Source organism: Gopherus flavomarginatus, chromosome 14 (genome assembly GCF_025201925.1).
Source record: "Gopherus flavomarginatus isolate rGopFla2 chromosome 14, rGopFla2.mat.asm, whole genome shotgun sequence".
Classification (NCBI taxonomy): domain Eukaryota; kingdom Metazoa; phylum Chordata; order Testudines; family Testudinidae; genus Gopherus; species Gopherus flavomarginatus.
The window spans coordinates 20,334,033-20,357,369 of NC_066630.1; the positions used below are offsets into that span (position 1 = coordinate 20,334,033).

At 41.2% G+C, this 23,337-nt stretch overlaps 1 protein-coding gene across 1 annotated transcript in view; it reads left to right on the forward strand.

Moving 5' to 3' along the window:
• Nucleotides 1–4,819: 4,819 nt before the first annotated feature.
• SLC7A10 (solute carrier family 7 member 10) overlaps nucleotides 4,820–23,337 on the forward strand; it is a 76,290-nt gene continuing 57,772 nt past the window's right edge. The window contains exon 1 of the mRNA XM_050922829.1: nucleotides 4,820–5,085. Within this exon, the coding sequence (XP_050778786.1) occupies nucleotides 4,935–5,085 (151 nt within the window). The 5' untranslated portion in view covers nucleotides 4,820–4,934. The remainder of the gene's footprint in view (nucleotides 5,086–23,337) is intronic.

Here is a 23,337-nt window from a genome sequence, read left to right on the forward strand (position 1 = left end):
TGTTGACCCAGGCTCTGAGCCTTGCTCCCAGGGGTCTCTTTTTTTTGGGAGAGGGGGCAATGCACACACACACACAAAGTGAGTTAGGAGCCCAAATCCCTTTGAAGGTCATTTAACAGTGGTCTATTTAACAATCAATATTGGTCTAATGTGACTGACTTGAAATAGGCACTGAAATATGTTTTAAAATACAATTATACTGACAATATTTTTAAAACCAAGAAGGTTCAGTAATTTACTAGCCTTAAATTTGTTTTTTATTCCCTTCAAACAGTGAGTGTGCCTTGACTTCAGAGGACTGTATGTCCTTGCTGTTCTGTGAAATATCTTCCATAACTCAGTGCCATCCCTTAACCTCCTCCCTCAGTTTGTTTTAAATTACACCTCTACCCCGATATAACGCTTTTCTCAGGAGCCAAAAAATCTTACCGCGTTATAGGTGAAACCATGTTATATCAAACTTGCTTTGATCTGCCAGAGTGCACATCCCCGCCCCCTTCCCCAGGAGCACTGCTTTACTGTGTTATATCTGAATTTGTGTTATATTGGGTCACGTTATACGGGGTAGAGGTGTACTCTGTTCAACTTGGTTCCAGTGAGTTTAGACATTTTTTTTCCCTTCTTAGCTCTATGAATCTCAGTCTTTTTTAAACACTCTCCTCACTTGGGAAGGGATAGACTGTGGTGGAGAAGACGATAAATTTATCACTTAGGGCCTAGAGCAAGTCACTTAAGCCAAAATATTCAAAAAGTGCCCTCTAATGTTGGGCCCAACTGTAGATATTTAAGCCCTGATATTCAGAGTGCTGAGCACTCACCTCTTCAACTGCAATCAATGGGAGGTGCAGGTAGTCAGCACCTCTGAATACCATAACGTAGGTTAGGCAACCAAAATAAGAGGCTATTTTTGAATATTTCAGAGCTTCATCGCTATTCTTCAGTTCTCCCATCTGTGAAGTAAGGATAGTACTACTTACCTACATACTTCACTGGGAAATTGTGTTTGTAAAAATCTTGGTTATTATAATATACCTTAATAATTCAGTAAACAGAGATACTCAAGGTACATTTTAACAGTCTTTACTGTAGCAATTCATTCAGAAACAACAGCTCTACAGAGTGAAAGATCAATTTGAGAATAAAACATGACCTTTGAAAACCAATATGATGTCTTCCATGTATGATAGCAGCAGAATAAAACTGCTTTAAATAGTAAAATAATTTACAATTACTCTATTGCCTTCAGTGGGAATAGTCCACTGACTGCCTGAAGTGATTTCTCATTTGTCAGATCAACCTTACAGTGCAAATTTCAAGAAAAATTAGATTGAGTTGAACACAAAAAGTTCCCATCACACTTCACAGCTGTTACAGTCTGAGATCTTTGTTTCTTCTGCCACTGATGCCCACCTGGAATTTTTGGACTATGCCATTTCTTCTTTCATACATAAATCTAAGATGCCAGCATGGCTTATTGTAAAGAACTGTCCACCTACTTCACAGAGTAGATCACTCATATCACTCATCTCAAGCCAACAGCATCGATTCACCAAGCTCAGGACGGTTAATATAATGGCCACCATCTTGGCCAGAAACCTAGGACTGAATTGGGGACCCTCAGAACTAAAAACAGCTTGAGCTAAAGAGCTAAGATTCCATAGCTTGGCTGTTACAGACTTATATCCTCTGTGGATCAGGCACAGAGGGACAGCTGTAATACACACTCACCAGTGAGTCCACTAATGCTCAGCAAATTCAGTCCATTCACACAGCAAGAGATGCTTGAAGTATTACAGGAAATTTAAGTCACCATATCTGTCTGGGTAGCACCAGACCCCAATACCAGGCATTAATGTATGTATCATCCTTTGGGAGGTCAGAAAATACTATGTCCACCATTTTACAGTTGGGAAATTGGGGCAAAGAGAACTAAGTAACTTGACCAAGGTCACATAGGAAGTCTGTGGCAGAAGTAAAAATTGAATCCAGGCCTCCTGTGTCAAAGCCATCTTTCTTCATCGGCCAATCTTTCTGGTTAATGAAAGATGCTCAGTATTAATTTGGGCTCTTATTCCCTGAGATTGTCAATGCCACATTTGAGGAAGGATACCTACTAATCACTTTTAAGCACACAATAGTCCAACCAGTACTAAAGAAGCAATCTCTGGGCCTGTTGGGTAGGAAAGGTTCAATTTATTAAGTGTACATAGTCGCCATTTTAGATTGGTAAAAGGACAACCTCTCCTCCATCTTGGCACCCCTTTTCCTTAAGCTTTTTGGTGCTTTTTTCAAGTCTGGAGCCAAAGCAAGGAAAAGGCAGGAAAGGTGGTGTCTTGTGGCAGTAGAATCTGCCTAGCAACAGAGAACGCATATAAGGGAGTGTTTACCCTCTGAGGGGTACTCTTTGTCTCTGGATGCTGTGAAAGCAGATCATCCCAGTGAGGCATAGAAGTCCTCCCACAGAGTACCAGCCTTACTATTAGCTAGAGCCCTGAGGGAATAGGACTTGAGGTGAACCAGCAACAATTACCAAGGTTCCCTTGTCTTACCTCCACTCACCTGTTCCATCATCATGTGAGATAGTTTCTGCATTCAGCACGCAGGACAACGAGATCAAGACTAGAAGACAGAAGGCACCATACTGAAGATCTACTTACCTGGCACCAAAGATCCTGAGGTCCAATTCCTGTTGTGTTCCCATTCCAGACACCTGTCCCTGAAGTCCTGGTTCCTGTCTGTGTTCCTGTTCTTCCATCCAGTGTCTGCAAGACATGGTATATTCCTTCTCTGTTATTTCTGTAAAACCCCACTGTATAAGGGTTTGGGCTCTGGGGTTCATCCCCATTTCCAGCATCTATGTTTACAACCGAACAGTTATTCTTTGTGTTATCTTAGTTACAGGGAGTCCTAGTTTGTTGTTGTGTATCTCAATAAACACCATTTTGTTTGCAACCTGTGACGCAGTAGGGAGCGGGGTGAGTTGACCTGGGAATGTCATTTACTTTTACGAGGATGAGAGAGCAGGGGATGACTTTAGGTGAGGGACAGTACCTGAGCCTGTAACCTGAGCCAGGAAGGTGGGTGGGGCGAGTTGACATCTTTTCCCAGGAAACTGGACAAAGGGAGAGGGGGAGAGAATTAGGGGGAGAGAGCCTGCTGGAGGGTTTTTTTGTTTCAGTTTTGGGCGGGCTGGGAAGAGGCAGGGAACCCCAAGTCTGGGGTCTAAGATCCTTGTCCCCCAAAGGGACCTGGCTGAGGGGTCCTGGTTGTACCTACAAGTCCTACTTGGGACTGTGTTTCTGTCACCAAATAAACCTTCTGTTTTACTAACTGGCTGAGAGTCTCGGTGAATCACAGGAAGTGGGTGGTACAGGACCCTGACTCCCCCACACTCTGTGACACAACCTTAACCTGTCTGTGTCTTAACTACACTAAAACACCATTGACAGATGCAGAGGGCAGGTAGGATACGGCACATAGCCTATCTTCTGTGAAGCAAAACCTAATCTTAACAGTCACAGGCTACCAAGACCTAGGAACCTTGCCAACTAACTCAGTGTATTATAATAGCTAAGATTTTTACAAAACACAATTTCTTAAACAAGATAATGTAAAAACAAAGAAAGCAGCATTTTGAACTATACCCTGCTAACGTACCAGACCCCCTCCCAATCAGGCTTCATGTCAGGACATGGCATCGGTCCCAGTGATAGATAACCTCCTCCTGGCCATGGATGGGAGAGGACGGTCACCCATCATCATATTACTAGACCTCTTCTGGGACTTAACATCATCTGCCATAGTTTACTAATCTCCTGCATCAAACAAGTAGCTGAAGTTAACAGAAAAGCACAGACTTCTCCAATCCTCCCTTTCAAGCCAGCCTCAGAGAATGTTGATGGAAAATTATTCCATCACCAGACTACTCATTTATACTCACATCATTTATTAAGGTAAGATTGTGGCTGAAGACAATTATTCAGAAATAAACCTAAAATCATGTTGTTATATTGCACATTAGAAGAATAAACTATGTATATTGTTTTTGCAACAACTTTGAAAGAACTGGCAAAGCATTTCTATAGATATTAACGTTAATAAGAAAATTGTTGACATTAGTAAGTTCTGTTGGAGAAAAAAATAAGCCTAAAACAACCAGCCAACAAACAAAAATAGTTTAAAGAAAAATTTGAATCAAAATCTGATTTGAAAGACACCCAGAAGTGAGAGATTTATTACATGTCTCGGGCAATTTGTTGATCCAATAAAAAGGCCCTGCGCTATGAAACCTTCCTGGGAACATACCAGGGTATCACCAGCATCAGGAACATGACAAATCCCAACGGGAGGAGGTTCCTTGCAGATCCAGCACCCCCCAGCTTGTCCAGCTACATAACAATTAATCTTAGTCCTGGGGCGGGGAAGCTGCCGGCGCACACAGACCGTTGGGGGTGGTTTTGACAACCTGGGTGTTTTCTGTTCCACTAGTTTAAATCCAAGATCCGAATTTTAAAGCCATTCCGTAATTTTTACAGCCCTGCCATTGGCTGTCGCACACCCTGCACCCCTGCTCGGCTTCTCAAGCTCCCCCACTCCCCTCTTGGGGCGGCTCCCCGAGCACTCCCAGGCAGAACTAGGCTGAAACTCCGAGCAAAGGGCGGGTAGGGGCATGTGCGCACCCGTCCCCCCGGGGCAGCCCCCGGAGCGGCTGCGGTTCGGAGCATGGGCAGAAGCGAAAGGGGCAGATTCTCTGCCGGGAGGCTCCCCCGACAGCGCCGCGCGGGGGGCAGCGCAGCCCCCCAATGGCCCCGCTAGCCACGGCCCAGGTCCTCATTAGTGCCGCGCGGGCAGCAGCGCATGCGCCTGCCATTGGGGCGCTCTCCAGCGGCTCTGCGGCTGAGCCGGGCAGAGGGAAGGGAGTCCCCGGGGGAGAGATGGCTGGGGAGAATCGGCACCCGACTGCCAGGAAGAGCATCGCAGCCCAGCCGCCCGCAGCGCCGCCCCGGCCGCTCAGCAGCAGCAGCTCCGAGCGAGTGACTCTGAAGAAGGAGATCGGGCTCGTCAGCGCCTGTGCCATCATTATAGGTAAGAGATCTCCGCCCCGGCCGGGCACCGAGCGAGAAACTTTTCTGCGAAAGCGAAAAGTAGCAGCATCAGCTGGCGCGGCCCCGGCTGTGACCCCAGGTTGGTGCGCGCGTTGGGAGAAGGGTTTATCATTAAGCCGGGGCGCTCTCCGTTACTCCTGAAAGCATTATTCTGCGGGGCGGTAAATGGTAACACGCAGGCTGGTGGTGAGCAGAGATCAGGGCTGTGAGTGCCTCTGATAAGCTCCCTGCAGAGTGCATGCAGCAGCAGCAGCAGCAACAACGAAGGGGTTGTATTTCATTTCTTCATCATTGTACCCTGGAGAGGCAGATTAATGAATTTAGCTCTAATATTTATCGAGCACTATTATATACAGACAGAAGAGAGAATAATAAGTAAAATGCATTTCATGGACACTCATTTGTTAATATGAAACACTTGTCCTTCCCCTGCAATGAAAATTCCTAGGTACAATAACTTTATGATGTGCTGCCTGTATTTCAAAGCAATAGATACAACCCCTAGAATTATGTCATTTCATTTACAAAGGTGTTCTTGTGGGTGGTGCAATAAGCTATAGCACTGATTAATATGCCAGAGCATAGATTGATGCCAAAGTCTACAATTCCTGACAGTTCTGATTGAAAAACCAATATACAGAGAGTGTCACCCTAATCAAGGGGAGCTGCAGATATAAGTGGCTGAACTACAAGTGATTCAGAACCTTCCACACTGCATTTTACAGTATGTACCAAACCCAAGTTCTCTGCTATCTTAAAGAAAGGCACCAGTAGAAGTCCACATAAAGACCTAAAGGTGTCAGCCAAAACATCCAGCATTGTAACCCAAAATAGATTTTAACCACTTTTGATTTAAAGCCTAGTACAGATCATTGTCTAAATCTGAAATGCCAAAATATAATTGGTTTACAAATAAAACTCCATTCACAAGACTCAAGTCAATAGATAAGAACCTCAACATAGTGACCGTCATCTATTGTATTACAGTTGTCTTCCATCTACTAATATAACTATATTAAGTGACGAGATGAAATCAGATTTTTCCAATACCAGTAAACCGTCCACAAAGAAATAACATTGTTTCATTACAGAGATGATTTCTTACAATGTATTTATGAAAAGTGATAACTGGTACCTATTTCCAGAGCTCTAGCATCTTACACTTTACAATTAGGAGATTAAAAATATGCACAAGTGTACAGGATAGTGAGTCTGCTCCAAATGTCGAAAGTCTACAATCCATTCCAGTCATCTTTCTTGATGATTAACACTATGCTTGAAAAGGAATCCGTTCATTTTATTTCTACAGGCAAAACCAACTATTAGAATTAACGACAACATAGCTAAAAGTTAAATAAGTACTGTATTAACATTTCCTTTTGAATTATAAACTCTCAAAACCAATCTGGTCTGAACCTGAACTATTTGCATTGCCTTTCATATCTTAGTGATCTCATCTTGCTGAACACAATGAGTATTGTAGTTGTACTAAGATTAAGAATATATCATCTGCAGCTTTTCCAGTTGCTCATTATCATTATATGGATTTTGTGTTCTTTTGATTACACATTTTAGAAATTTAAGCTGACTATATTGATTTCTTGAGTATCTGTACAACACTCAATCATCCCTTTTTACACCTCTCTATGTGTGTGTAATCCCAATTGATATTGCGTGCTCGTATCAATGCAAAATTCCATAGAATCCTAGCACCTGGTCCTGAAACATTTACTTACATCAGTAAGTCACTGAGACTGCTTATGTTATGGCTTTAAGATTTGGCCCTTTCTGAACATAATAGTTTTTCTGAACATAATCTGTGCAGTGTTACATTAAACTAACCATCCTGACTCAGGAGTGACTTAAGGAACACACCAAGAAGACCTGTTATTTTACCTGTTTTAACTATAGTGCCCAAAGTATCCCAAACTTTTAACAATCCGATTTAAAGTCTCTTCAGATGCAGCATCAAAGTACCAATGCCAACAAATGGAAATGAATTTATAACAAATGTTACATTGTAACATGTAAAATTGTAAAATTTATGTATTAACCATCTATAGTCATTAAAGGCCTTGTGGCAAAATCTCAAAGGGTGTTAGAGATCTTTTTGCAAGAGCTGGGACATTTAACCTGGTGTGCTGGCCATATGCGGTTTGGGTAATTATAATCTTCTTAGTTAAATTCTTGATTCATTTTCATTTGGATATGCTATTCTTATTCACTTAATGCCTTAAACTGTTATGTAGTGTTTCTGTGCAGTGTTAAACCACTGCTACGTTCACCTCATAGGTGGTTGTATGTCAGCGGTGAGTGACATGATCACTATGGGCCATACTCAACAAGGAGTCTCCTTAAGGGCTGTAACTATCTAGTCTAATTACCCACATGGACATAAGCTCCACCCTCAACCTTGATCCCTTGTTTGGCCTTGCTCAGATTTTGACTTGGCCATGTGAGAGGTGGGGGCATTTGGCCATGCACAGACTACTTACCCAATATTTTTCACTAGGAGCAAATGGATGGGAAGAGGCTGGAGAGGCAAGTGAGAGGAGCCCTGGATCCATCCCCAATTTGTCAAAGAATGTAGACATCCAGGTGCACAGACTCACACACATGCCTCCCAGAACCCAGGTGAAGTATAGTAGGAATTGTGATAGAGTCACAGCTCATTCTCCAATCTGCTTCTGGGGTGATGCAGCTACACACCATCAGGGCAGATTGTAAGGTTACAATCTGGTCCTTTTGTACATCCCTTGTTAACCTTGGTAAAGTGTTTGGGGCCCCTTTCAGGTGAAAGGTGATATATACATGCAAGTTATTATTGGGGCAGCTGTACTCAGCTGTACGGGGAATGTAGCTCCCTGAAAACTACATGAATTACTTGCTCACCAGCTCAAACTGTGCTGGGAACAATTAGTCTGGTGTGTAAGTGGGGAGCAGATAAACTAGGCCACAAGTGTGAGCTGTGGAGCAGCACAGAGACAGAGAACCATGAGGGCTAGAAATGTTCCTTTTATAACTGAAAGCTGGGATTCTCAAATAGTCACATGTATCTGGCAGTTGTGGCTTTAAGAAAACTACCAAATACTGGAAAACTCACACTCAGACTGAGCAATTCTGTAACTGGGTGTGTTGGCTCCTGCCCTTCATGTCCTCTCCCCAATTAATTACCATAGGGGTGTGGTGATTCTAATGGGTTCCCAATCCCTTCCTGTCACCTTCTCTGACTTGTGTTTCGGAGCTGTCAGAGATGTATTTGGGCTGTGTCACCCCATCTACAGCAGGGGAGGAATCTGCCCCATGCTAAGAGGCCATGGAGGTGCTATACATACTCAGTACCTTCCTCGACCTCATCCACAAGCACCCAACTGTCAGACTGGCAATTGAACTCAATAGAGTCTAACACAGCCTCTGGGAGGGGAAGGTGTCCCCCTATGAGGACACAAAGTAGTCACCATGACTGCACAACCTGGGTGGGTCACAGAGCGCTGACAGGTTCTGCTCTTTGGCAAGACAGGGCCTATAATTTATTTAATTCACTTGAGATAATAACTGCTATATAACTGATTGATGGAACTGCTAGAATATAATTAAGAAAATTGTTTAAAAGACAGAGGGGAGTTGTCATGTTGCAAAGAGTTCTGCATGCAATGGCATAATTACTGGGGAGAGTATGGGCTTTTCTACATTAAAAAAAATGACACTAATATAACTACATATGTGTAATTACACCAGTGCAACTCCTAATGCTGACGTACTGCACTGGTGCAGAGTAGGAATAACACTGATGTAACTTAATTCAGTAATGAGCAGGGGAAATGAACAGCTCCCAACACCCACAGATCCCCTGAAATCTTCCCTGGATTTCAAGAGATTTGCTAGAGTTGCTGTGGTCTCTCCTGATCCCCTGTGCCCTGCCTCTCCACCATCCCTAACCCCCATCCTCCTTAAAGAGGTTTCCACTGCATTGGGCAGCTCCACAGCCTAACGCTTTCCTGATTTTTACAGTGGAATTCCTACTGATTGCTATGGCATGGTAAGATGGTCTTAGTCCACCAGTCTCCTGCTTCCTGTCTCCCTCTGGATACCTCAAGGAGATCTCAGGATTATGGGATGGTTGTAGGATGATGGTGAGAGACAGAGCCAGGAAGATGACACCCCTACTTCCACATGGGGAAAAAAAAAGGGACATCTTCACACAAATCTTGGCAGGTAACCATCCAGCATTACATTAACTGAAATGAAGAAAATATTATCTCTGCACCTGCAGAATAGGCTACTGCTGTCACAAACAGGTTTAAGCACTTTAACAAACTCTGGTTCCAGGTGCTTAGCCAGTGACTTTCACCAGTTCAGTGGTCTGACTTTCTTTAAAACTTGTCAGTAAATATGTACTACTTAATACTGTCTTTTGTATTAATTTAAATTATTTGAATTGACTATAATAACTTTAGGCCTTAATGTAGGTTATCAATTTCAAATTTAATTTTAAATAAGTTTTAATTTTAAAAAACTGTATTCAAATAAATATACGATTTTTTTAAATCAATTTTTTAATCTATCCTGGGTTAGATGGCCTTTACCACCAGAAAGATCCTGAGAATTCTGCTGAATTTTATTCCATGCTTTGGTAAAAACACCCAGAAAATCCTAGAATCCCATATGCTAAACTTGATTTGAATATCATACATATGGGTAGCATTGCCACATATCTTGAAATCTCTACTAATGCACAGCTATGAGTAATAACAGTAGTGGCTTTCTATATGGGATGTGCCAGTGCATGCCTGTGCATATAACATTACAATCAGTCCTTTACATTCCACAGTCTGTTGGCACTTGAAATCATAAAACTTTCCAAAGTCATCTCCAAAGGTATTATTAAGTGACTTAAGCATCCCAATAGAATATCTATTTTAAGACTCTTAACAGAGCAACCAATTTGTCCATAGCCCTGAAGTGGCATTATCAACCTCTCCTGCACATTTGCTGTGAAACAGAATTAGTGAATGCTGGGAACAAATAACTGCAACCATAGCCAAACTTTTGAAGAGATGGCAAACCCCACTCTGGCCATTATCTTGGATTTGCATCATCTGAAAAAGTGAGTCTGTAACATTTTTCAAGTGTTTAAATGTCAGCGGTGAAATCCCACCCCCTTTGAAGTCAAAATCTTACTGATTTCAATAGGGCAAGATTTCACAGCAGGAACATATCTCCACTCATTTGCATCTGAGTCAAGGGGTAAGCAAGTATATTCCTTATTTTGCATACAACATTCTTGGTTATTGCCTCTGTGTCATATTATAGTAAATATACAATATTTAACTAATAAAAGTACATTTTAGACTCAGAAAATGCATCAGAAAATAATTTTGCCCTAAATTTATTAAGTAATTTACTATATACGGTTAACTTGTACACATTACACCAAAACGTAAGCCAATAAAATTTAAAACTGATAAATTAGAAGTCCTTGTAAAGTCGGGCTTTCAGTGGGAAATCTTACAAGCACCTAATTATGGATCACTACCCTAAAAGATCATATCTTTCCAATAATTCAAACCGAAAATTTACAATAAGGGGGTGAAGATGAATGGGTGTTATTTGAAAAATAACATGACCAAGACAATATACATATGTGATGAACATTCTGCGGTTGCTACTTCTATTTGTTTCAAATAAAGCATGACTACTATATTTGTAATTGGAAATAAAAATAGTTTCTTAGTTTTTCTTTTGCTTTCCAAGTGTTCCTTAGCACAGTGAATTGATGGTAGAGTGCCAATTTGGTGACAGTACTTTGTCCTGTTGGATGATCTTTCTTTCATGTCTGTAAGTGTCATTATCTGGTGTACTGGAGGATACTGTAGCAAATCCATGGCCTCTCAAGATTTTGCATTTGTCATTATGTAACAAAGCATGGCCACTTGAAACTTCACAGCTGCAGCTGAGGGAGAACTCATTTCCTCCTGCTCCAAAAGTACAGCCTTCTGCCACTTGAGCTAAAGGAAAACCTCTATTTGCTATTATTAATAGGTGGTCTATGCCCTATAGTTGATCAATTCCAGTTCCATCCCATAGAAGGCAGTGATTGATATATATATATATATATATATATATATATATATATATATATATATATATATATATATATATATATATATATATATATATATACACTCAGAAGTTTTTGCCTCTTCACAGGGCCCACTCTAGCTATAGGCAAACTTGGCAGCTTCCCAGGGCAACATATTCTGCCTAGGGCAGCAGGACCAACACTGCATTGCACTGCAATCTGGTGTGGCAGGTCACACTACCACTCATTCAAATTTGGCATAGCCAGCAGAGGGACAGCTAGGCCAAACCTGATTGAGTGGAGATGTAACCTGGCGTTTGCCCCACATACATTTCTACCACAACCACAGAGCCATCAGAGGGCTCAGTGAATCCCCCTCGAAAGTCCAGTGCCACCCCTAGGGCGCCCGCCCCCCAGTTGAGAAGCTCTGTTCTAAGGAGTAGGATGGGGTGAGAGGCGAGAAATGCTATTTCAGTTTAGCATAAATAAATATGAAGAAACCCCAACAAATAGTTGCTTATATGAATAATAATATACAATGTTCAGGCAAGAATATAAAGGCCTACACCCCCACTGCTCCATCCCAGTGGACAGACTTCTGTCTTCCCTCATCGGCATAATTTTCTGATGTGAAGCAGGAACAGTCTTCGTAACATTTGTAACTTGTTAAAAGCATTTGCATTCAGACAAACTAATACTTGAAGAATACAGCCCAAAAGGTTGAGGTAAAGAATTATGGGATACCCTGTTGTAAATACAAAACTAAATACAAAAACCTTCTGTTCCAATTCAAAAAGAGACCATTTCTTAATGTCTACAGAGCTGGATGCTGTGTTTGGTAGTGGTAACAAACCTCTCTGACAATTCATCTCTACTGCAGAATTTTGTAATGTGCCTGAGAGCTTCTGTAGGAGATGCTACCTGGTCTCTCCGTTTTAAACACAGCCACATACAAGAAAAGAAGACCTATTCTGGGTTTCAGCTATTAATTGCCTGTGAATAGATTCAGCAATACTGTAAATGAAGGTTCACCAGTACTCACCTAGATTAAATTAATGCAGTTTTAAAAGTAATTACTCATGTGCTTCTATCATTTATTAAATAATTTTTTTAACTATTGCATAATTGTTCAAACACCAAGTTTGCAAACAGACATCTAAATCCAAAAGTGTTAATTCATTGATATTTTATGCATGCTTTACATAGAATCATAGAAATGTAAGGCTTGAAAGGACCTCAAGAAGTCATCCCTCCACGCATACCTAGACCATCCCTGACAGGTGTTTATCTAACCTAGTCTTAAAAACTTCCAGTGATGGGAATTCCACAGCCTCCCTCAGTAACCTATTCCAGTACTTAACTATCCTTTTAATTAGAAAGTTTTTCCTAATATCTAACCTAAATATCCCTTTCTGCAGATTAAGTCCATTACTTCTTGTCCCAATTTCAGTGGACATGCAGAGCAATTGATCCACCATCCTCTTTATATGTAACAGCCCAAATATTTGAAAAATGTTATCAGGTCTCCCTTTGTCTTCTCTTCTGAAGCCTAAACATGCCTAGCTTTTTAATCTTTCCTCACAGTTTTTCTAAACATTGTATCTTTTTTCTTTTCTTTTTTTGCGCTCTCATCTGGACACGCTCATCTCCACGTCTTTCTTAACATGTGGTGACCAAAACTGGACACAGTACTCCAGTGCCAAGTAGAGTGAAACAATTACCTCCTGTGACTTACCTCTCATGTCCCCAAACTCCTGTTAACGCACTCCAGCATATGTGCCTTTTTCATAACACATTATTTCCTTACATTTAATCTGTGATCTGGTATAACCTCCCATATCCTTTTCTGTCGTTCAACTCTCTAGCCAGTTATTTCCCATTTTGTAATTGTGTGTTTGATTTTCCCTAAGTGTCATACTTTGCACTTGTCTTTATTAAATTTCATCTTGTTGATATCAGACCAGTTCTCCAATTTATCAAGGTCTTTTTGAATTCTAATCCTGTCCTCCAAAGTACTTGCAACCCCTCCCAGCTCAGTGTCAGCTGCAAATTTGATAAGTGTATTCTCCACTTCATCATCCAGGTCATCAATAAAAATTCTAAACAGTACCAGATCCGGAACAGAGCCCTGTGGGACCTCACTACATATATCCTCCAAGTTTGATAGCAAACCACTGGTAACTACTCTGAGCATGTTTTTTCAACCACTTGTGCTCCCACCTTATAGTAATTTCATCTAGACCATGTTTACCCATATTTGACTGTAATGGGACTTTTGCCTGAGCACAGATTGAGTAAAAGCAAACAAAGTAAGGAACTTCAGGACTTGACCTTATGTAATTTTGACCATATGCCATTGTTAGAAAAAAACAAACTGAGAACAATTAAAAACTACAACATAATTAATGTGACACAGGATATGTCTACAGAGGAATCTCAGTGTGTGATTCCACTTGCATAGACATTCCTGACCTAGTTTAATCTAGTTAGCTCAGGTAAGGAAGCAGTCACACCACAGCAGCATGGGCTGTACAAGCATGCCAGGAATCCTGGATAACTCCTTGGGTGATTAGCTTATGCTGAAGCCCAGACTGTTGTGGTTCTGGTACCTGAGCTAGGTAGATGAAAGTTAAAATGATTATGTCTACACAAATTGTAATTACATCTCGTGATTGCAGCATAAAGACAACCTTTCAGCCTAAAATTCACCATTATCCATTATATTTTCAAAATGTACCTGCAAATGTACATGTCCTTTGCAATGTAAATTGGCTAATTGTGTACAAAAGGTAGCAAGCATCTAATGTGCCATGCTCTCATGTAGTTAACCTAATTGTGTTACTTGCACAAACAAATTTGGTACAGAGCTGCATGCACATTTTTACAGTCAGTTGCATGTAGCTAATTTTGTAAATCAGTCTCTTTATATTACACTCTTTAGAAAAACAAGAAATAGGACCATGAAGTCAGATCTAGCTAAAACTCAACATATTTCCTGTTTTACTGATGATCGCGGTTTATCAATGTACCTGGTTCAAGAGACATTGGGTACCTGCGGATATGTTCAGAAGAACCTATTAATCTACAGGTACATTCATCTAAGACAATTTTTTTAAATAAAATATTTTGTTTACCTGACTTTGCCCTCCCAAATGGCAACCCACTGTCTGAATGCTGTGACTTCACTCCCAGAAGTATCACTTTTAAGGGTGCAGTGAGATTTTTGATTCATGATACTTCTTTCTTGCTAGCAAATGGCCATAGACTGCTACTGATCTATCAGGTTTTTGCAAAAAAAAAAAATTGCAGTGAAATCCTGAGTCCTAGCCCAGACTCAGAGTCATAATTACTGAACCCTAATTATCCAGACTTACTAAAAGAATAGCTGGGAAGCGGCCATGATTTGGAATTATATAATATACAGCATGATGAGTTTCTGTCTTAAAACCAAGAATAAAAGGAAGAGGTTTGATGTTGTCAGTGGGGAAAATTGGAGGTTACTCTGAGGGAGAAAAGGAAACCTAGAGGAGCCCACCCAAAGTTTGGAGTGATTCTGAGTGATTTGTATTTTTGTACCACCACTCTGCTGAATAAACTGTGGTGGTGAAATCTTGCCATAGAGATATTTACGGCCATACTAGCATGTAGTTATCTATTAGGATCATTGAAGGCAGATATCTGGGAGTGGAAAATATGTTTCAACTCCAGCAGCAAGTTAAAACATAGCACAATTCAACTTAAGCGTGATAATGTGCCAAGGAAATCCTGCAAGTTCTGAGCTTAAAGCTCACCTCTGCAATCTAAAGTGGGTTACATGGAGAGAGAAGATGAAAAAAAAGTTCTAATTAGAGATTCCTGGCAGCAAGAAGAGAAAAAACAAAACAATTTAACATTCAATTTTCCTAACTGTGTCTTGCTGTACACAGAAACAATTTTGTTTGTCTTTCCTTCTCCCTTCCTGCCACAGTTGATTTCCATCCAGGAGAATGCGACATGCAGAGTGACCCCTGTACTGTACAAAGAGCAAGAACCAAAAACAATAAAAAAAATAATAATGTTACATGAGCAGATCATTTTCATATGCTTTTGTGGGAGAGGAACAGGATACAATGGAAATCAGTCTTGTGATCTTAGTTATGAACTTTTTAGAGATTCAAAAAGTTGTTTGTACTATTCTTGATGCTTAAGGGAAAGCCTTCAGCATTTCTACTACAACTCTGTTTCCAGTTTATTAGTTGGCAGAGGTTATGTACAGAATGACTTTTTTTCTATCTTTCCCTACAAGTGACAACTTCTTGCTGTGCAGAATGCAACCACTAGGATGAGAGAGCTAAAATGTTGGGTTTTCTATTATGGATGTCCCAAAATCTACTGGAAATCTCCATACTTAAGGTGTCTTGCATGGATTATCAGAAATTTGAATACTTTAGAACAATGGCTTTCACCACTTCTTAGATAGACAAGAAAACAAAGGTAGCATCCTTCGGTAATGTGTTACTTCTGGTCTGGCAGTACAGTGCCAGCTTTCAGCAATTCCATAAATCTCCTTTTCCTGTGCCTTTTGATTCATTTCCTTCTAATATAATGTAGCCTTTTCTGTTTGGCAGCCTCACAACATGCAGAGCTGGTTTGGTAGAGGCAGCCTTTTATTTTAATTTCCCTCCACAAACTTTTCATTTGAAGCCTCCATTGTTTTTGTTTTGTTTTGCTTTTTTCTCCTAGCTGCTGTGCTCTCTTTCCTACCCTGGTGGCAGGCATCATAAAATTACAGAGTATTTGTCAAAGCTGAAATGCCCAAAATGTAATCTATCCTAATAATAATATTTTTTCTGTCTGTTCCCAAAACAATTCCATCAGTCCTCCAAAGAAAGAGTTGCAGCTTTTCTACTGCATTCCCCACCACCAAGAAAACAGAGTCAAGTACACATCTCAACATCCCTCTTCCATGCCTGCCTGCTGCTTCCATTATTGTATGTGGCAGAATATTGAAAATATACAAATCTTGCTCTCCTGCAAATCTGAAGGAAACTAGTAAATGTGTTTTTTAGCTTACCAGCCTCTCTTATTGACTCAGTCCACAGGTGCCCCAGGCATTGACCTCCATTGGAGTTTTGCCTGAAAGTATTACAGGACTGAACCTTGTACTTAAATTAGGCAAGTGGTTATCTACAACATTGTTCCCAGTGCAATTTGTTAATCTGGCTAGGAGGAAATTTATAGAGAGAGTGAGCACCCTCTCTTCCTTCCATCAAAGGCCAAACACATCAGCATGATAATTCACTCAGCATCCACTAGACTAAAAGTCAAAATGCCTCCAGTTTCACCCAGACACAGATTTCCTGCATGGTTTGACATATTATTCAGTATTAATGCTGTATACATAAAAATAGTCAGCAATATCACTGCATAAAGTTGTGTTCCAGTTTAGGTTTTCCAAAACCAAAGGAGTGATCTTTAGTGGGGCACAGGGCATGGCTACCCCATTTTATTGCATGTGGTCACTGACTTGGTCATTTCACATCTTCCATTGATTATTTCTGCACAAGGAAATAATAATTTGCATGGTGGCTTTCCAGTGAGGCTGCACTTAGGTCAGAATTTGGGACCAAATTAACTCTACTTAGAATTAATAGGTCTATGCCTCAGTGAATGGGACCTGAATTTGGCTCACACTTTTGAAAAATCTATAGGTCACAAAGTTCCACTTTAGGGCTAGTATCCAGTGTTCTGATTCCTAGATTCAGTCATTTAAAAAAATTCCACCAGTAAGAAATTCTCATGTTTCAAAGATCAGAGCACAACATTTTTGGGAGATTGTCAAAGACATAAAAAGAAGTAAAGCCCCCTATTCCCATTGACTTTCAATGGCAACTGGGTACCTTACTGCCCTTTCTAGCTTTGAAAATTTCCCCTTTATTATTGTTGTTGAACATCAAAAGCAAATTATTCAAGATTACTACAGATATGTGATGGTGAACAAGGTTGAAAATAAAGTACAAGAGGAGAAAAGATAAATGGGGTGGAGAGTTCTATATTTAGATGAATATAGAAATTCATGGAATCATCATCACTGCTCTATAGGTCATTGATCAGGAGTACTTCGTAAAGTTTCCAAGGAGTGCCTTGGAAAGTTTCATTTTTGAGCATTGAGAGAGGATATGGACTAATCAACCAGATGACAAAACACCTCAACTATTTAAACCACTGTGAAAATAAAGAAAGTAGAATTATTTGCAGTGGCAAAGAGAGGTGAGATTGCAGTGACCAGACTGAATCTTTTACAGTTCTAAAAAATCAACGAGCAGATGAATTTGTGCAAGGGCAAAATTCTGTTTTCGTTTTGAGGTGGCTTTATTCATTTTTAAAACGAATTTAGTGTTTTAAAGGTCCAGGAGACTCAGGCCTTTGGCCACCCACAGAAAGATACTGTAAAGACAAAAAAAAAAACAACTTTCCAACCCTGACCGGCCCCATATACTTCACCTCTAAACTGAAGAAGATAATTCTAGGGGTAAGAAGCTCCTACTCATTCAGTTCTTGCTCCCACTCTGCTGAGATTTCCACTTAATACCAACTGTGGTAACTATTATGTGATTGGACACCTGTCCAGTACGGCTGTGATTCAGGAAAACATTTCCCTTCAAGACAGCATGTAAACACACAGTTAACTTTAAGCACATACTTAAGTGCTGTCCTGAATAGGCATAGATTTAAGCATGTGATTAAGGGCCTAGACAATGTGCAGACACAAAAATAACCATCAGATGGTACAACCCTTTATTCCCTATTATTCTGGATTGGTTTTAGGCTAGCAGGTAGTGGTTAAAGTCATGCAATGGCAAAGTTGATGAAAACATTAACAATAGGAGGATACAATCAAAACAGTTGCTAAATTGAGACCCAAAACCAAAAATTTAGTTGAAATTAATTTGGACATATGATAATAAAGCAGTAGACTCAGTTGATGAAATCATCATCATGGCAGGAGTTAAAGAAAGAGATGAATAAGTTCCTAAATAAAATAAATATTGAGATTCACAATATGAAGGAAATAGGAAAATGAAAGGAAGAAAATCAAATATACTCCAAAGTTATATAAACAACACTGATTTGACCATGTAGTTTATTAGAATATCAGTGCAAAGTTAGGGAGGGTAAAGTCCTGCTAATAAGGGACAGGAGCCAAACAAATCTAGACTATCAAAGTATATCAGCTCTCTTTCGTATTCTAAGAAGATCTGGAAACTTACATTTACTATGGAACTTTTCTGTCACTAGAGGTCATTCACCATTATTGAATCCACATGCTAATCACTCAATTTAATAAACAAATCTATTTGTCTTTCATATCTATTTTGTGTAACATCGGCTGCTGAAGATGGGTATTTCACTGTGTTGTGGTTACAGGGAAAGACTCACCTTAGACCCCTTTTTGCTCATCTCAGGTGCACCTCTCAGATGACATTCCTGGCTTCCTCCATCTCTCTCTCAAAGGTGGACCCATTTTATTCAACCACTCTGGAAATGGATCTCTGGGTGGTAGCCCTCATTTCCCAGCTGTAAATATGACAGGCCCAACTGTGTTTGGCACCTGTAAGCCCTTTCCTCCAGGAGCTGTGGCTGTGACTGTGGCTGCTTAAAGGGACTTAGAAAAACAGCTTCTTCAAAACAAAGCTTTATTAATTCACCCAAAGATACATAGCATGTAGAGCAAAGGGTAAAAACCATAATACTTTGCCTTTCATTGCAATCTTTGGTAAATTCCATTCAGCCCAGTTACCTCAATCTTGGGCTGAAAGATGCAGATTGCCCTGCTGCAGCATTCACTCTGTGGGTCTCTTTATCAGAGGTTGCCCCAGGGCAGCTGCTGACAATCCACGCAACCCCCTTGTCTTCTCTGTGTCAGCATCTTTAAGGTTTTGGCATCCTCTTAGTATCACAGCCCTGGGAAGAGAAACCTTGCCAGCCTGGCTTGAGTCAGGCAGGGACATTCTCCCATAATTCCCCAATTAATAGCTTCCTTCGTTGTTCCCTTATGTGTGTTATTGTGATGTTCTGCTCAGGACATTCAGAGCCGTTAGTCATTGTTTTACCTCACTGCCTCAGCTAGAGTGAGCTTTGCTGGCAATTAGACTGTGTGTCAGCTCCACCAACAAACTCCTCAAGACTCTCCAGGCTAAACCTTGCCTTGCAGGTAGCATACACCCAATTCCCAAGTTCCCCCAGAGACATCTCTCTACAGTGTCCAGTGCCTGTCACTGTGACACTCACAGAAATTATTAAGTTCACTGCCTCAAAAGAGACAGCATACACACCAGCCTAAGTTAGCAGAAAACTCACACTTCACTTTAATACACAGCACTAAGTTGGTTATATAATAAAACAAGAGTAAGTTTATTATTAAAGAACAGAAATATAAGTGATATTAAATAAGATAAAAAGAGACAGATATGGGTACAAACAAAATAAAACACACTTTCTAGCGATTAAAGTTTAATTTTAGCAAGCTACAAGCTTTGCCTAAGCAGTTTTCTTATTTACATCAAGTTACCAGCATTTCTAACCCTTTAAGGCAAGAGATCCAACTTTCACAGGGGAAGGGGTGGAATGAACCTTCTTCCATCAGCACAGACAACTTGGTCCTCACAGGTTGGCTGAAGAGCCAGTAGAAAGGGGTTTCTCCCGTACTTCCATGAGGTACACCGAATATCATATAAACCCTGACTCAATGCAATAGGGAAGGGTGTATCTCGACATTCCTCCAGTAAATGCTTCTTCAGAGTCCCACGCAGACTCCCCACTATCCCATTTCCTTAGAGATGGTACACAGCAGATTTATAATGTACTATACCAGTACTTGTCAGAAAGCGTTCAAACTCTCTTGATACAAAAGGTGTCCCATCATCTGAATCAAGGCTATCTGGTAGGCCCCAAACATTGCAAATAAAGTGTTTAGGCAATGTTTGAGGTGCCTTGTGAAATTATGAATGCAAATGGGTAACGTCAATAATCGTCTACAACAGTCAAAAATCAGTGTGTAGCCATCATGAAATGCAGTTGAGGGGCCAGTAATAGCCACTGCAATTCTCTGCAATGGTCTGTCTATGACTACCAATTTCAAAGAGGCCAGAGGAGCAGCAATTCTATGCATTGTGCAGACTGAGCCTGCCTTCATACACTGCTCAATGTCTGAGTACAGCCCGGCCAGCAAGCATAACTATGCAGAAGTTCCTTCATCTTCTTAACTCCCAAATGTCCTTCATGAGACACATCCAGGACTGTTGCAACACTGCTGGGATGACCACTTGGGCTCCAATGCATAAGAAATGTCACATAGCACATATATTCACCATGAGCTTGGCATGGATTTTGTAGAATGTAGACAAAGTACTCTGCCATTTCTGCATACAGGGGTACCAACCCAGCAGAATTTCTCAAAAGAGCACTGGCAAGTAAATTACATCTTCCTTTGAGATGTACCAAATTTAAGTTATACTGCTGTAACTGAACAACCCACTGCTACAGCCTCACACTCATAGAGGCCCAGAAATAGGCAAACGATTAGTTTCTAATGTAAAATGTCTTCCCACTAAATAGACTTTGAAGTGTACAATAGCAAAAATTCTAGCTCAGTCTGGGAATACTTACCTTCCGTTGGGGTGAGAGTATGGGATGCAAATATAGCCCATCCCTCCTGGAGCAGAACTGCACCTACACCCCAATTGCATGCATCAGCCTAAATCACTACTGGGTTCCTTGGATCAAGATAAGCATGGGTAGGGATCCGACAGAGGCTTGACAAAACCCTGCTTTAGTCCAAACCAACTGCCCCTGGCCCTGGGTTAAATCCCACAGTGCTTTGACAAGAGTACTAAAATGGGGCAGAGCACGGCCACCTATGTATTGAGGTTGGCCAAGGAATGAACATAAACTGCTACCATCAGTGGGTAACAGTAGCAAAGGAACAGCATGTAGCCATTCAGGTGTCAGTTTCACACCACTGACCAACAAAGAATGCTCTAGAAACTCTACAGCATCTTTTGCAAAACTGTACTTTTTGCCAGCTTGTTAGTCAGGTTAGCACCTGCTCCAGAATAGCATTGTGCTCAGGAATGTCTCAGCAAAGATGATAATGTCATCCAGATGGTAAGAGGCACCCTGGATATTGTCAAGGAGCTGAGAGACCACTCTCTGAAATCCCTCAGGAGCAGAAACTAAACAAAATGGGAGTCACTGATAGCACTCCCTCCCAAATCACGTGCTGAAAGTCAATAAGAACTGCAATTTTTTAGCCACAGGTATTTTCTAATAACCATATTGGTAAGTCAACAAAGAGAAAATCCAGGATCCACCTCCCCAGCATGTCACCTCTTTGAAGGTCGGGAATTGAAACTGCTCATGTTTCACATATTCATTAAGTGCCCTAAAATCTGTGTACAGTTGAATGCCACCATTCTTCTTGTTTACAGTCATCCTGGGTGAGCTCCAATCCATAGATCCTTCCATCTCCCAAACGATACCATTATCTTTCATGTGATACAGTTCTAAATGGATCTTGTCCACAAGAGGTACACAGCATGCAGTGATGCAAAGGCTTGATGTCTGAATCCAACTGCAGAGAGTAAACATATCCTGTGGACAGAACACCATCGCCGTTAAATAAATCAGTGTCACTAAACAACATGTTGGGTATCCCCTTCTATTGTAGCCGGTATAACTACACCGGAGGAGTACTGTGTGAGTTCTCTTGTAGCCAGCATGACTACATCTGAGGAGTATTGTGCGCGTTCATGTATGCACAGCTCGTAGGACAATAACGGAACCGCATTTGCAGCAGTGCCTGCCCTTAATGTAAAACTTTGCAGTCAAGGCTATGCCTTTGTAGAGCAGAGCGTACAGCTCCACCCGCTGTCTGCAAAGCAAACAAATCCCAGGCTTTTATAACCGCTATAGTTGGGCAAATGTCCAGATTATGAACTAACCCAGAGGGGAGAAGGTTAACTTCAGCACCCATATCCACCATGCATTTCAGTGGTGTACCATTAATTTCTGTGATATGGGATACCTGTGCCTTGCCACATGCCTACTAAAGGAAACATCAGCATCCCTGGTAAAGGTGGACTCATGCAGCTTCACATTTACAGTGTGCACTTCAAGCCTCCCATCACTGTGAACCAGCGGCATGCTGACTTAAAGTGTCCTTCCTTCCAGCAAGCCCAGCGTGTAGCAGTTCTAGCCAGCCAGGCAGGGAAATCGGCCAAGTGACCTGTACACCACAGCAGAAACAGTGAAGAACTGGCAACTTTTGCTGCCGAGGCTGTGGAGTGGGAGTCAGTAGCATCATAAAACTCTGGGCGATGGAAGCAGGAGGAGCAGCTGACAGTTTAAATGTAGACGCAAGAGGAGCAGCAGTCTAAGACATAGAACCCCTTCCAGCCTGAGCCCTCTCAAATGCCTCACTCTTACCAACCATGGCATCAAAAGTTAGAGTTCTAGCATCTTCATCCAGTAACTGTTCGCCCAGGTGGTCACAATAATATCGGTGAGCATGATCACCATAACATTCCCAAATTCACAGTCCTGGCCTTGCAAATGACATGCACATTCACATATGGTTTCACTGGGCTGCTGATGACCTTCAAAAAATGTTTTCCTCTTTAGCAGAATAGAATCTCCAAAATATCCATTGAGATGCTACACATATTCTATGATTCTATGATAAAGGAGCCCCATGAGTCCATCATAGATATCAGTGCCATCACAGCCTAGACAATTCTGCAGCAAGTATAACCTAGCAGCACTGAGAGTTGCAGGATCTGCACATAGCCCCAAAAATCTCCTCTTTTCCAAACTAAACATACCCAGTTCCTTCAGCCTTTGCTTATATGGCTGATCATTTTTGTCATAGATTCATAGATTCTAGGGTCAGAAGGGACCAATGTGATCATCTAGTCCGACCCCCTGCACAAAGCAGGCCACAGAACCCTACCCATCCGCTTCTATAACAAACCCCTAACCTATGCCTGAGTTATTGAAGTCTTCAAATTGTGGTTTGAAGACCTCAAGCTGCAGAGAATCCACCAGCAAGTGACCCATGCCCCACGCTGCAGGGGAAGGCGAAAAACCTCCAGGGCCTCTGCCAATCTGCCC